General features: G+C 54.1%; 1 protein-coding gene across 1 annotated transcript in view; it reads left to right on the top strand.

The window, feature by feature from the left end:
- The window catches only part of PISD (phosphatidylserine decarboxylase), a 39,712-nt gene that overhangs the window by 19,495 nt on the left and 4,558 nt on the right, over positions 1-15,659 (top strand). Inside the window, 4 exon segments of the mRNA XM_082416984.1 lie at positions 13,093-13,216; positions 13,595-13,718; positions 13,720-13,800; positions 15,362-15,527. Coding sequence (XP_082273110.1) covers positions 13,093-13,216; positions 13,595-13,718; positions 13,720-13,800; positions 15,362-15,527 — 495 coding nt within the window.

Here is a 15,659-nt window from a genome sequence, read left to right as displayed (position 1 = left end):
TTTTTTTTTTTTCAAAAAATAAATTTATTTATTTATTTTTGGCTGCATTGGGTCTTCGTTGCTGTGCACGGGCTTTCTCTAGTTGCGGTGAGTGGGGGCTACTCTTCGTTGCAGTGTGTGGGCTTCTCATTGCGGTGGCTTCTCTTGTTGCGGAGCATGGGCTCTAGGTGCGCAGGCTTCAGTAGTTGTGGCACACGGGCTCAGTAGTTGTGGCGCACGGGCTCAGTAGTTGTGGCTCGTGGGCTCTAGAGCTCAGGCTCAGTAGTTGTGGCGCACGGGCTTAGTTGCTCCACGGCATGTGGGATCTTCCCGGAACAGCGATGGAACCCATGTTCCCTGCATTGTATTTTTGGCTGCGTTGGGTCTTCATTGCTGCACGCGGGCTTTCTCTAGTTGCGGCAGTGGGGGTACTCTTTTGTTGTGGTGCGCAGGCTTCTTGTTGAGGTGGCTTCTCTTGTTGCAGAGCACGGGCTATAGGTGCACGGGCTTCAGTAGTTGTGGCACATGGGCTCAGCAGTTGTGGCTCATGAGCTCTAGAGCACAGGCTCAGTAGTTGTGGCATACGGTCTTAGTTGCTCTGCGGCATGTGGGATCTTCCCGGACCAGGGCTCGAACCCGTGTCCCCTGCATTGGCAGGCAGATTCTTAACCACTGCGCCACCAGGGAAGCCCCATCATACTGTTTTGCAACCATTACCACTATCCATTCCTAGAACTTTTTCATCATCTCAAACAGAAACTTTGTACCTATTAAATAATATTCCCTAGTCTACCTCCCACCCAACCCCCTTAAGCACTGTTCTACTCTGTCTCTGTGAAGACTATTCTAAGTACTTCATATTAGTGGAATCATACAACATTTGTCCTTTGGTGTCTGGCTTATTATTTCACTTACCATATTTTCAAGATTCATCATGTTTATAGCATGTTTCAGAGTTTCATTCCTTTTTAAGGCTGAATAGTATTCCATTTTATGGATAGACCACGTTTTGTTTATCATCTATTGATAGATAGTGGGTTGTTTCCACTTTGGCTGTTGGAATAGTGCTTCTGTGAGCATTGATGTACAGGTATCTGTTTGAGTCTTTGCTTTCAGTTCTTTTGGGTGTATAACTAGGAGTGGAATTTCTGGATCATATGGTCAGTCTGTGTTTAACTTTTTGAGGAACTGCCAAACTTTTCCACAGTGGCTGTACCATTTCATATTCCCATTCGCATTGTATGAGGATTCCACTTTCTCCACATCCTCACCAACACCTTTTTTTTTTTTTTTTAATTTTATTTTATTTATTTTTTTATACAGCAGGTTGTCATCAATTTTATACACATCAGTGTATACATGTCAATCCCAATCGCCCAATTCATCACCCCACCATCCCCACCCCACCCCCCGCCGCTTCCCCCCCTTGGTGTCCATACGTTTGTTCTCTACATCTGTGTCTCAACTTTTGCCCTGCAAACCGGTTCATCTGTACCATTTTTCTAGGTTCCACATACATGCATTAATATACGTTATTTGTTTTTCTCTTTCTGACTTACTTCACTCTGTACGACAGTCTCTGGATCCATCCACGTCTCAACAAATGACCCAATTTCGTTCCTTTTTATGGCTGAGTAATATTCCATTGTATATATGTGCCACAACTTCTTTATCTATTCGTCTGTCGATGGGCATTTAGGTTGCTTCCATGACCTGGCTGTTGTAAATAGTGCTGCAATGAACATTGGGGTGCATGTGTCTTTTTGAATTATGGTTTTCTTTGGGTATATGCCCAGTAGTGGGATTGCTGGATCATATGGTAAATCTATTTTTAGTTTTTTAAGGAACTCCATACTGTTCTCCATAGTGGCTGTATCAATTTACCTTCCCACCAACAGTGCAAGAGGGTTCCCTTTTCTCCACACCCTCTCCAGCATTTGTTGTTTGTAGATTTTCTGATGGTGCCCATTCTAACTGGTGTGAGGTGATACCTCATTGTAATTTTGATTTGCATTTCTCTAATAATTAGTGATGTTGAGCATCTTTTCATGTGCTTCTTGGCCATCTGTATGTCTTCTTTGGAGAAATGTCTATTTAGGTCTTCTGCCCATTTTTGGATTGGGTTGTTTGTTTTTTTAATATTGAGCTGCGTGAGCTGTTTATATATTTTGGAGATTATTCCTTTGTCCATTGATTCGTTTGCAAATATTTTCTCCCTTTCTGAGGGTTGTCTTTTCGTCTTGTTTATGGTTTCCTTTGCTGTGCAAAAGCTTTTAAGTTTCATTAGGTCCCATTTGTTTATTTTTGTTTTTATTTCCATTACTCTAGGAGGTGGATCAGAAAAGATCTTGCTGTGATTTATGTCAAAGAGTGTTCTTCCTATGTTTTCCTCTAAGAGTTTTATAGTGTCCAGTCTTACATTTAGGTCTCTAATCCACCTTTTAATTTATTTTTTATAATAGCCATCCTAATGGGTGTGAAATGGTATCTCATTGAGGTTTGGATTTTCATTTTCTAATGACTAGTGATGTTGAGCATCCTTTCACATGCTTATAGGCTATTTATATATCTTTGGAAAAACGTCTATTCAAGCCCTTTGTCCATTTTTTAAAAAATTTATTTATTTATTTATTTATGGCTGTGTTGGGTCTTCGTTGCTGCACACGGGCTTTCTCTAGTTGTGGCGAGCGGGGGCTACTCTTCGTTGTGGTGCGCGAGCTTCTCATTGCGGTGGCTTCTCTTGCTGCAGAGCACGGGCTCAAGAGCGCAGGCTCAGTAGTTGTGGTGCATGGGCTTCGTTGCTCCGTGGTATGTGGGATCTTCCCGGACCAGGGCTTGAACCCGTGTCCCCTGTATTGGCAGGTGGATTCTTAACCACTGCACCACCAGGGAAGTCCCCCTTTGTCCATTTTTGAATTGTGTGGTTTTTCGTTGCTGAGTTGCAGGAGTTCTTTATTTTTATGTATACTAGACCCTTATCTGGTATATGTATTTGCAAATATTTTTCTCCCATTCTATGGCTTATCTTTTTACTCTCTTGGTCATATCTTTTGATGAAGTCCAATTTATCTATTTATACTTCTATTTCCTGTGTTTCTGGTGTCATATCCAAGAAATCATTTCTGAATCCAGTGTCATGAAGATTTTCTCCTATTTTCCTCTAAGAATTTTATAGTTTTAGGTCTTGTGTTTAGGTCTTTGATCCATTTTGAATTGTTTTTTAATATCGTGTAAGGTTAAGTATCTGACTTCATTCATGGGAATGTGCAGTTTTCCCAGCACATTCCCATTGAATGGTCTTGCCCCCTTCTGGAAGTCAGTCTCATTCTCTTGTAAATGACAGAGGTGATGTAATGATCTGACAGAATGTTGGAGAACTGGGAGGACAGTCATGATTCCCACCCCTTCTCACCTGACGACTTGTTGCATAATCACGGGCTTTATTTTTCACTTCATGTCTGTCTGGTTTCTTTTTTGTGTTTTTGTTTTTTATAAATTTATTTATTTATTTTTGGCTGCGTTGGGTCTTCGCTGCTGCGCGCGGGCTTTCTCTAGTTGCGGCAAGCGGGGGCTGCTCTTCGTTGCGGTGAGCGGGCTTCTCACTGCGGCGGCTTCTCTTGTTGCAGAGCTACAGGCTCCAGGCGCGCAGGCTTCAGTAGTTGTGGCGCACGAGCTTAGTTGCTCCGCGGCATGTGGGATCTTCCTGGACCAGGGATCGAAACCGTGTCCCCTGCATTGGCAGGGGGATTCTTAACCACTGCGCCACCAGGGAAGCCCTGTCTGTTTTTTTAAATGGATATACAGTTGACCCTTGAACAATGCGGGGGGTTAGGGGCACTGACTCCCCTCCCCCCAGCAACTGAAAATATGCATATAACTTTACAGGCCACTCTCGGTATGCGTGGCTTCACATCCTCCAATTATGTAGTACTGTAGTACGTATTTATTGAAAAAAGTCTGCTTATAAGTGGACCTGCGCATTCAAACCTGTGTTGTTCAGGGGTCAGCTACTCCTGTTTTGTATCTTGCCTTTTTTACCTTATACATATTGCTACATATGATGATTTTACAAGACTTCATGTAACTACATACCTTAAGTGGCTCTACTACCATAGTGGATTCTGGTGCCCCGGTGGTTTTTACCATCGTGATTAACGTTGTAGAGCACATCTTTGCACGTAGGCCTTTTCCTCAGGCTGAATGCCTCAGTGTAGAATTGCTGTCTGAAGGGGTCTGGGCACCTGCACGATTTTTGCTACATGTTTGCCATCTAAAACTATTGTACCCGTTAGTAATAGGCATTGTTGGGTATATGAACCACACTGGGTGTTACTGAAACAGTTGTCATAGATGAACACCATTCCTCTCTTCTTGAATTTGCTGCTTCATTCAACAAATCTTTGAGCTCCTTCCAGATGCCAGGCCTTGTTGAGATGCTGGGGATCCACTGGTAAATAGAGCTAGCGCTCCCGTCCTCAGAGAGCTTCCCTTATTAGGGGCTGAGACAGCTGAGAAACAGACGGACACATGGACATGTCTAGTGGTTGAAAGGCCGTGTGAGAACATAGACAGGTAAAGGGCACAGTGTCTGAGGCTGGGGCAGAGTTGGGCTGGGACCAAGGCAGTCAGGGAAGGAAGGAAGGCCCCGCTTAGTGCCGTGTGGGCTGAGGGTGCATCTGAGGGGCCGGGAGAGTGGTCCAGGTAGAGGCTTGAGATGGATAGAGAACACTTGTCGCTGTTTAGGGAGAACAAAGAGCCCCTGTGGCTGGAGGCGCAGAGGGCAGGAAGGTAGGAGGGCAGGAGGACCCATGGCGCCAGCTCAGCCTGTCCTCTGAGTGAGTGCTGAGTGATCTGGGTTCTGATCCAGTCGTCCTGGCTGCTGTGGAGACAGATTAGGGGACCTGTTGGGAGGCTCTGACAGGATCCCAGCAAGAGAAGGTGGTGGCCTGGATCAGAGTGGGGAGCAGTGCAGTTGGGGTGGGGGGGAGGCACTTGATTCTGGTATTTTTTTTTATTGAAGTATAGTTGATGTACAGTATAAGTTACAGGTGTGCAGTATAGTGATTCATAATTTTTAAAGGTTAAACTCCTTTTAAGGTTATTATAAACTACTGGCTCTATTCCCTATGTTGTACAGTATATTTTTGCAACTTATTTAATTCATTAATTTATTTATTTTTGGCTGCGTTGGGTCTTCGTTGCTGTGTGCGGACTTTCTCTAGTTGCGGCGAGCGGGGACTACTCTTCATTGCACTGCGCGGGCTTCTCATTCTTCTCATTGTGGTGGCTTCTCTTGTGGCGGAGTGTGGTCTCTAGGCGTGCGGGCTTCAGTAGTTGTGGCACGCGGGCTCAGTAGTTGTGGCTCTCAGGCTGTAGAGTGCAGGTTCAGTAGTTGTGGTTCACGGGCTTAGTTGCTCCGTGGCATGTGGGATCTTCCCGGACCAGGACTCGAGCCCGTGTCCCCTGCATTGGCAGGCGGATTCGTAACCATTGCACCACCAGGGAAGTCCTTGTAACTTATTTTATACCTAATAGTTTGTACCTCTTACTCTCCTATCCCAATATTCCTCCCCACCCCCACCCCCCCTCCACTGGTAACCACTAGTTCTCTGTATCTGTGAGTCTGCTGCTTTTTTGTTATATTCACTAGTTTGTTGTAATTTTTAGATTCCACATTCGATTCTGGGTATGTTTTTGAGGGGAGAGTGGACAGGATGCACTGATGGATTGCATGCGGGGGGAGAGAGAAATGGAAAATGACTCGTGAGTTTTGACTTGAGTGGATGGAGGGGTGGAGTAGCTCTTTACTGAGAGCAGTGGAGGAAATAGGGAACATCAAGAATCATACCTTAATACAGTTTGTAATTTGCTTTTTTTAAAATGTGAGTCCACTTCAACATTTTCATGTGTTTATTCTCTGTCTATACTGGCTCAGAGTATTTGTAAGTTTAACGTTTAATCTGAATGGCATGGAACAAGGAATCCACCACACTCCTCCGGCTCTGGTCAGACCAGGAGAACGCTCTGCCCTTAGAACTGGAGCTGCGAGCAGGTCGAGTGCCGGGCATGGAGGAGGGGACGCGTCCACGAGTTTCTTTTCAGGAACTCATGGTGTCCTTCCTGAAAAAGGTCAGGGTTTGGGGTCAAAGAGCCCACCTACCTTATTTGGGCTACCTGGGCCTGGCGTTTGGCCTCAGTGGGGAGGGTGGTCGCCACCGGGCCTCTATGGAGAACTGGCTTCAAGGGAGCAGCACTGACCGGAGCTGGAAGGCCACTGCCTGTGACCGAGCATCGCAGTCTGCGTTTGTGTGGCAGCTATGATTTCAGATATGCTGTCCTTTTTGTCCCTATAAGTCAAAGGGGGGAACAGACCTTCATAAGTGTTTCTTACCAAGAGGGGTGGAAGGTGTGTAGCGTCTGTAAGCCCAGGTCACCAGGTGACCTGGATGGCAGGTGTGTATGGGGGGAGTGCCCAGGTGTGCTCCCCCTCCTGCCGGGGTTTCCTGTTCCATGAAGGGTGGCATCTGGTGGCAGATTTCCCTTGGTCTCTGGCGCTTCTGAGGAGTCCTTTTTGCCTTCACGGGTCCTGAGGACAGAGGTGCAGGTGGTGGGGAAGCTGGCCTGGTAGAAAGGAGGGCCCTTTGGGGAAGAAGCTGTCCACGTGTCCCTCCTCCTGCAAACCAAGGAGCTGACTCTGCGGAGATGGGGCCCTAGGCTGCAGAGCGGGCTGCTGTCATCGGAGGGCTGCTGCCTGGACAGGAGTGAGGGGTTCGGCTCGGAACTGCCCCACCCGCCTCAAGAAGCAGGAGCGGTGGGCATGATGCTGCCTCAGGGCCAGAGAGGCGCTGTGTGCTGAATGTGGTCTTGAGTTTTTCTCCCCAGTAGCAGAATTTAGAGGTTTTTCTGTGGCTTAAAGCAAAGTCTTCCAGTTTTTTATTGTGAATACTTCTGAACAGAGTAGAAAAGTTGAGAGAAGTGTTACCCACACACACTGCTTGAGTGACCAGTTATTAATGTTTCCTCGTATCTGCTTTGTCTCTGTGCATATGTATGGACTCTTCTCTGAGCCACTGAAAGTACATAGCAGACATTATGAAACTTCACCCCTAAACACTGAAGTCCACATCTGAGCATAATAACATGGTTTGTTGTCATCTTGTCTGGCCATGGGGTGCGTTAGCACCGCTTCCTTGTTTCTGCCCTCAGTTTAGTATTTTTAAAATGTGAGGTGTGACGTTCCAGTTCTGAAAAGGAATAAAGCCAGATCAGCCTGTCAGGTCTCCCACGTCGCTCACCCCAACCCTGTCGATCTGCACTTGGCATTTCCTTCGCTCCACGAGTCCATGACCCTGGACAGTGTAGAACGTGTTTTGCATGTTTTTAAACTTCCTGTAATTGTTATAGCTTTATTGTTCCCCTCTGTGAACAGGCTGCTCTTAAATGAGAATGATGTAGGAATAAATAAATACCTGGTCCTATGCTGGCAGGGGGTGGAGATTCAGTAAGTACTATTTTACCTCTTACCTAATAGGTGTTGAGAAGACAGTTCTGGATGTTAAAATGGGCAGACAGTCAAGTTGGTGGGAAGTAGACCCTGCTGCCTGCCCAGCTCTGACCTCAGAGAATCCTGGGCTCATTCCAGGGCAGGAGGACATCTCAAGGCCTCAGGGACCTCCTTCGTGGTACGTGCCAGGAGCTGTGGCAGCCACTCCAGCCTTTCCTCTCCCCTGCCTCCCCCAGCCCAAGGGGGTGCTCTGTGCCTGCACCACTAAGGGGAAAGGGAATGGACAAGGCTGGGCTCCGGCCTAGAGGGAGCTTTCTGCTGGGCTTCCTTACCCTGCTGCACCCTCCTCGCTGCCTGGGTGGCAGAGAAGTCATCTGGGCTGGTGGGATTGCTAGGAAACATTCGAGAACACGAAGGGAGAATTTGGCAGGGCTGTGAGAAGCCTTCAGATCAAGGAATCACCTGAGGGTAGTCCGTGCTTGTCCGGGCTCCTGCCCAGGCTTCTGTGAGGCTGATAACCTGCCCCTGGCTCCTCGTGCCAGCCTTGGGACACCGGACACCGACCATCACCTCTCTTCTTCGAGGGGCCTCCATCGGCCCCCAGGGAATGAGAATTAACAGAGAGCACCTGCCACCCCTGCCCCGCCACTCCCTTCTGTCCCCTGGCACAGCAGGGCACGGAGTTCACTCTGCAAGGAGCGGGGGAGTGGCAGTGGGTTGCCTGAGGAGGTTGGCCTGTCCACGGGTGCTGCGGCCAAGTGGCCTGGGGCCTGCAGAGCCTCACAGTGGCACTAGGTGGCACTCCCGCCCAGGGGAGTCCAAACAAGGTGGGAGGACTAGAAATTAAGGACCAAGTGTGGGTGGCCAGAAGGGACCTCATTTGGGCTGGGAGAGTAAACCTTCCAAGGGGTTTTTTCTTACTCCCAGAAATCATGTTGAGTATTGTCTGGAATATTGTCCAGAAGGCATTTCCCTCCTGAGATATACGTGGTGGAGGGCAGGTTAGAAGGCTGGGCAGGCTAATCTCAGGGCAGACCTGTGGGCTGGTTTATGAGTTTCCTAGACGCCAGTCAGCCTGAGAGGCTTTGAATGATTACAGAGGAGCTCTGGTCCATGTGGAGCAGCCCAGTTGGTCATTTTACAGTGGAGAGCATCAGCGCTCCACAGGCCGCTCAGCAAGTAAGAATCTGGGCTTTTGATCCAGACTTGTTTTTCCCCCTTAGGTCTAACTTGGGTCCTGCTGGATGCACTGCAGGCTTTGGGGAAGTCAGGACAGTCTTCCTGGATTTCTGGTTCTGGAATTTAGTGTTGCTAAGATTGTGTGTCAGCATCTTCTGTGCTTTAACTCCTTTTTATTCCATCTCGAGTGGTGGTTGGTTAGAGCTCTGAGGTGAGCAGGGGTCTAAAGTCTCGCTGGGGCTCCAAGAATGCTGTGAGCCCAGGCTAGGAGGCTGAGGTCGGCTGTGCACCTCCCTGCCTCCCAGTTCCTACTGGCGTCCCAAGGATCCCTCCAGCTTGTTATGGAACACTTGGTTGGGCTGGATCCGGATGAGGGGGCAGGTGTGTGGGGCTGTGTCTGCATGCTGCTGTGTCCTCTTCCAGGCTGCCTTGGCTGAGCTGCCCATCTCTTCACAAGCCCTGTCAGCTCTCTTCCGGGTCTAAGTGTTGCTTTAGAAACTAAATTCCCAGTGGTCAAAAGAAGCTGGGGTTGTTCAGCTAATCAGGTTCCTGAATTCCACATGCTTTTTGTGGTTGAGTAGTGGTGGTGTTCCCCGCTGGACCCTCCCCCTCCCCTAAAAAGTGTTAAGCTGGTTCATTCCATCCCATGTTGACTGAGTGCTTTCAGTAGGCATGGGGGTAGGGTGCTGACCCTGCAGGCTGGGGCCCCACCATCTAGTGGGGTAGAAAGATAAGACGAGAATCACCCCACAGGTCTTGATCCCCGCGAGGAAGCGTATGTGCTGGGCGGGGGTGGACCTTGCCCACTGGGTCTTGTTTGCTGGTCTGCACCAGGGGATTTTGTGTGTCAGGGTGTGTCTGCCTGGAGGAGAGGGGGTGGGGTGAGGAGCAGCCTTTGTCTTCAGGGTCGGGTGTAGGAAGGAGCGAGGGCTTCGAGGGCTAGAAAAGGTGTCTGCAGGTGGCTTTGTGCTCAGTCCAGAGAAGCCGGCCCTCGGGTGAGGTCTGCAGCACGTGGAGGCCCTGGCGGCCCGGAGGGGTGTGTGGGAGGAGCTCGCGGCCCAGGGAGCCCAGCACCGCCCCCAGGAGGCACCCGCGAAGTTCTGTGGCCGTCGGGCCGGTCGCCTGTTCCCGCCGCTCCTTGGCCCCGCCCCTCCCCTTAAAGGAACCCCGGGCTGGGGGGCGGGGCGCGGCTGACGAGCGAGCCTGGTGTCCGGTCTCCTGCTGCCGCCCCGGCGGCCTGACTGGCTGGAGCCGAGCCCCCGCCCGCCCGCCCGCAGTCAGGCTTCCGAGGAGCGGCGCCTCCCTGCTAGTTCAGCCGGCGCGCGGCGCGGAAGCCAGCGGAGCGGACAACCTGCCGGTGAGTGAGCGGCCGCGGCCGAGCCGCCCCGCGCAAGCGGAAGGCCTGCTCGCGTAGCCGGGAGGCCGGTCGCCCCTCACCGCTTGGGGCCTGAGGAGCCCACCCCCCAACCCCGATCGAGTGTGGCTTCCCTGGCCCCACACGGTAGGTCACGGGGCCGGGCAGGATGAGCTCACTTCCTTCGCGTCGTGTAGCATCTCCTCGCCTCCCGGCCCGGAAAAGGGAAATGTGGGCGTTGCGGGCGGCTCGATGTCCTCCTGCGCCCATTTCCTCAGTTCTGCCCGAAGGGTCTGGGACGGGCGCCAGAGAGGGAGGGAAGCGGCAGTGTTCCTCGGTGGGACCCGGATATGCTGCAGTTGTCACCATGTACCAGCCAAGGGGCGGGAGGGGGTGACACCCCGCCCTTCCCAGAACCCCATTCCCCGCTAGTGCTAAGGATTGCCCCAGAGAAGGTTCCTTTCCTTGAGGGGATTTATGGAAGTGTCCTGCCGAGTCCTGTCCCCATCTCTACCGCCCTTGAAAGAGGTGCCTCTGGACCCTTCTCTTTGCTTCCTCTTCTCTCGCCCAAGGCTTCTCCAAGATGGCTCACCCGTTTCACCCGGGAGAATCCATTTTCCTGGTTCCCTACTTGACATTTTGTCAGCTTCTAGCCTTGGAACTCAGGGGAGGAATGGTTGGTGGCCCCACCTGGACACAGCTACCCAGCAGCCCTGCCCTCCAGAGCTGGGAGTGTGCACAGCAAGTCAGGCTGGGGACACATGTTTTGGGGGGCACTGGGGTTTCCGCTGAGGCTTCAGGCCGGATAACTGGCACCCAGTGAGCTTTCCACTCAGGGAGCAGGAGCACATCCTTGGGCTCTCTTAGGCTGGACACGTGCAGGGTTACAAGGCCTTCGTCGAGGGCAGTGAGGGGTGGGTGGGGATGTTGCAGCACCTCTGGGGTGTGAACCCCCAGAACAGCCGTCCTGACAAAGGTGAGCTCCCCACAACATGGTCCTGTTGAGCCATCCCTTCCTACTCACATCATCGCTGCCCCTGTGGTTTGGGCTCCTCTGTCAGAACTGCCTCCTCTGCCCTGTTCCTTCCATCTTCCCAGTGATAGCAAACTTCTGTCCTCCCAGAGCGTGGGTTTGGAAAGGGAGGGGAGGCACTGGGAGCCAGGTCTGGGGGGTGAGGCTGCACTAAGCTCTTGGGTGGAAGAGAGGCATAGGGTTTCTGAGCAGAGTTGTTCTTGGCCTTGGTCACAGCTTTGATCTGAGACTCAAGGCGGGTGAGCAGGAGGAAGGACCCTTCCCATTTCCAGATGAGGAAACTGAGACTCAGAGAGCATGTGTGACTTGCAAGGCCTTTCCCAGCTCTCAGGGCGAGGGTGGTGGGGAGGGCATCCAGGATCACAGTAACCAGATTGTCCTTGCCCCCCACCAAAGCTTCTGTGTTCTCATGTTCCACATGGCCATGTAATGACTTTAAAGTCCTACTGGTCATAGCCCCAAATTCTCCTCCACAGAGTGTCCTTGAGACTCTCGGGAGAGAGGGAAGGTGTCTGTACTTCTCTGCTTCAGGGCGCTGTCCTTGCAGGCTCCTCCTTCAGGCCTGACCTCCCCAAGTTGCACTCAGGGAACCAGAGAGGGAGAAAGCTCTAGCTTGGCCTCCAAAGGCCACTGTAGGCACAGAGGGCAAGTGGGGCTCTGAGATGGGGATGCTGGGAGCACTGTTGGCTGAGCAAGTGGCTCTGCTCTTGGGAAGTGAGAAGGGGTGACCTCTAGGGACCCCCTTCCCTCCGTCCTGCGGCTCTGAGCTAGTCAGAGGGTGTTGGCCCGTTTCCTGATGGACAGCTGAATTCATGTCAGCTTGCTGGGGGCCTTTTGGGGAACACTGGTGATTTAAAAGAAACCTGACCCTGGTCTCAGTGTCCCGTTTTAGAAGAGGAAGTGGAGTAGTGACGGAGACAGGACTGAGGCGTGAAGACCTCCTGCCCAGCTTCTCAGGGCAGTTCCTGGAGTCTCTCCAGGATAGCAGCTCCTTGGGCTGGTCCCCCAGAGTTCCCTCCACTTCCCTGGTGGGCTGTGTGGTCCGGCCAGGCCCCTGGACTGGAGGCCTTGGGGGAGAATGCAATGCAAAGGCACACACAGGTATCTGCTTTGAGGTCCTGAGGTTTTGGGCCAAGCTGGGTTTGTCTGTGGGTTCCTGAATGTGCTTTTCTGACAACATTCTGCAGTGGTCAAGGTCCCACCGAGGAAAACGGGCAGGAGGAGGCCTGGCTCCCATCCCCGCCCACAAGGCGTCACCAGCCCCCACCGTGAATCCCGGGTGTGCGCGCAGCCCAAGCTTTCTAGAGTTTCTAGAGTCAGGGAGAGAGCCTTGTCCTGGAGCCTAGCTTCGGGCGCAACCCTGACCTGCCTATCACCCCGCTGGGCCTGTTTCCTGGGGAGCCGGCAGGAGGCGAGTTTGGGGCCCGAAGCTGGGAGGGCGGGGCAGGGCTGTGCTTGGCAGGTGGGCGGGGCTGTGCTCGGCAGGTGGGCTGTAGGAAGGGAGTTAGTGGGACCTCAGCTCGAGCCTGGCCAGGCAAAAGCCAGAGTGTCCATGGGGCCTCGGGCAGGAGGAGGCCTATGCGGGCGCCCTCCTGCCATTCAGCGGCCACTCAGCGAGGCGGGTGGCCTGGGGAGATGAGGTTGCCGAGGGGTCCTGGTCTGAGGTGGGGTGGGCCTTGGCAGGGGTGGAAATCCATGCTCACGTCCAAACCTTAGTCATCCTAGTCCAGCCCCATGGCCACTCACACCTAGAGATCTGGCAGGTGCCGGGCTGGCGGTTTTTACCTCCTTGGCTGAGGTGGGTTTGCCCAGGACCTCAGAAGTTCAGCCTGTGAGGGTCGAGCCATGTCCAAGTTGGGGCCTCTTGCTCGGTCTCAGCGCGGGGGCCTGGGCCGGGTCAGTTCTCTGCCTTCGGAGCAGCCTGGGACCCCGCATGTCTTCATCTAAAGACGACGCCGGGCGCATGGGTTGGGGGCTGCGCTGGGCGGGGCTGTGACTCCCAGGCTGCGGAATGTTTGCTCTCCTCCTGCCCATGATCTGCAGAGGCTGGGCGTCCTCGCAGGGAGCCGGGCGGCCGCGGACCAAAGTGCTGATGCCTCCCCAGAGAGATGGGAAGGCGGGGCGGCCGGTTTCCCTGAGGTCTCCCTGGTGCCCCTCTTCAGAGGAGGCAGGCATGGGGGGCCCTGAGGTGGGGGGTGGGGGAGACGACGAGGAGAGAGCCGGAGCAGGCCAGATGCTGGGGTCTCACCGCCGCGCCTCTCCCGCCTTCCTGCGCCCTCATCCCTCAGATGCTACTTTGTCATCTGAAAGGAAAATGGGTCAGGTCCCGGCGAGGGAGGGGCCGCCGGGGCCGCAGACAGGCCGACGCTGGGCGCCCGCCTGGAGCGCGGGGCTCAGATTCCCGCTTGTGCTCCTGGGTTCAGAGGCGCCGGGTCCCCTCCCTGCCGGGAGCGGGCAGGCAGCCAGGCCAGGGACAGAACGGGCCGAGGGCGGGGCCGGTGTGCAGGCCGAGCAGGTGTGTGATCGGTGCCTGTCTCTGCAACAGCCCTGATCCGTTGGACCGGACCTAGCCAGGGAGCAGTCCCCCAGCCGCAGCCGCCGGGGCGAGGAGCGGTGACAGCGCAGGAGCTCCAGGGGGGAAGGGAGGAAGGAGGAGAGACAAAGGGAGCGAGCCTGGCACTGCCTCCCTGCGCCGCCCACCATGTGTCAGTCAGAGGCGCGGCGAGGACCGGAGCTCCGCGCGGCAAAATGGTGAGATGCTGCGGGCCACGGCTGCATCCTAACCTGGCCTCGCCCCGCCTCGACCTCCAAAAGGTCAGAGTTCACGTCCAGCGGCCCCGTGGTGGAGGTGGTGGCGGCGGCAGGGGGCCGGGGGACCAGCCCCCGCGGCTGGAGGGGTCCAGCCCGGGGGGGCCTGAGTTGGAGAGCCCGTTTCAGGTACTGGGGGGCCAGCAGGCTGGTGGGCCAGTGTCTGTGCTGCGCCTCCGCCCCGCTGCAGCGCAGCTCCTCCGAGATTGGTCCCCGTACTTCTGCAGAGAGCAAGGCGGATGGGGGAAGCCCAGGGGAGAGCAGTGATGTGTCAGGCTTTGCTTGGCCCCTACCCACTTGCCAGACCTTTTTAAAGCTGGAGGGGGTGGGATGGGAGAGACAATGGACACAGGGGATCTGGTGAGCAGTGGAGAAGCAGTGCCTCCCAGGGCCACTATTGAGCTGCAAGGCCTGGCCTTCGGCTCAGTTCTCCAGTTTTTTCTGCTTTTCATATCAGCTGAGGTGCCTCTTTGTTCCTTGGTTTGTTGAGCAATTGTGGGCAGAGGACAGAGCTGCTCTGAGAGCACACAGGCACAGATGGAGCCTTATTCTTGAGTTGAATGCAGTGTTTCTGTAGATGAGGAAACCAAAGGTCCGGGACATTCTCAGAGTGGGTGGCAGTGTGGTCTCCTGATGGCCACACTGGGGCCTCAGGAGCACTTTCTAGGTCCTAGGCATGTGGCAAGGCGACTTGGGCCTCAGCGTCATGCCTCAGGAGGGCCAGGGTTCCAGTGGAAAGGCTCATCCCTGAGCCTGGCTGAATGCGCTGAATTTGAGCTGGTGGGGTCTGGGGAAGGCCCACCTATGTTTATCGGAAGGAGGGGCCTGGGTCAGGTGTGTGTGGCCCCAGCAGACCTGGAAGGTGGCCTGAGGGTTGGCGGGGAGCTTATCCCCACCAATGATTGTTTTGGAGAACCTGACCTGATGCAGAAAGACCACGGGGATGGATGGAGCAGTAGCTGTTGGGGGGGGGGCGGTTGTGTGTGTGTGTGTGTACACGCACACTAGTGCTTGTGCGTGTTTGTGTGTGTGTTCCTTTGTGATCTTGTCAGGCCCAATCCCTCAAATGAGGAAATAAGAGGCTTGGAGCCATGAAGAGATTTTCCCAGATCCTGCGCTGCCAGGGGCTAAGGGGGATCAGACTAGCTCTCCTTGGAGCCTGTGTGGGCAGAGCTGGCCCCAGGCCGGTAGGGGGCCGCAAGGCAGGCTCTGCACCGTCTTCCTGGTGCACTCAGCCCCAAGGTCCTCTCCGGGGCCCCTGCCAGGTTCAGAAGCTACTCCATCTGAGAGGTGCCTCACCCTGTGTGTCTCAGCTGACAGGCAGGTGGGGAGACTGGGAAATGAGTCTGCCGACCAGAGGCAGCCAAGCCCCCAACTCAGAATGGGGTTGGGATGAAGGAGTTTGGCCGGTGCCGCCCGACTCCGAGAGGCGAGCTTGTAGAGGGTGAGGTGGGGCCCCCGGTCCTCCACTGACCCTGGCTGTGTGCGGACATGTGCCCTGCAGGTTGTACTTCCCCCAGCTGGCCCTGAGGCGAAGGCTGGGACAGCTGAGCTGCATGTCCAAACCCGCCCTGAAACTGCGCTCCTGGCCCCTGACGGTCCTCTACTACCTCCTGCCCCTTGGCGCCCTCAGGCCACTCAGCCGGGTGGGATGGAGACCCGTGAGCAGGGTAAGTGTGCAGGGGCTGCTGGCCTGGCCTCCCCCCAGGCAGGCCTGAGGTTGGGGCCCAGGAGACCGAGGAGACATTTGTCAGATCAGAGGTGGTGCTGTGGGGCCTGAGCGCTCCGGCAGGGTCACGTTG

The sequence above is a fragment of the Balaenoptera physalus genome (assembly GCF_965194825.1).
Source record: "Balaenoptera physalus genome assembly, chromosome: 12".
NCBI classification, from domain to species: domain Eukaryota; kingdom Metazoa; phylum Chordata; class Mammalia; order Artiodactyla; family Balaenopteridae; genus Balaenoptera; species Balaenoptera physalus.
The sequence above is the reverse complement of the archived record's forward strand: the minus strand, read 5'-3'. Positions and strand labels throughout refer to the sequence as shown.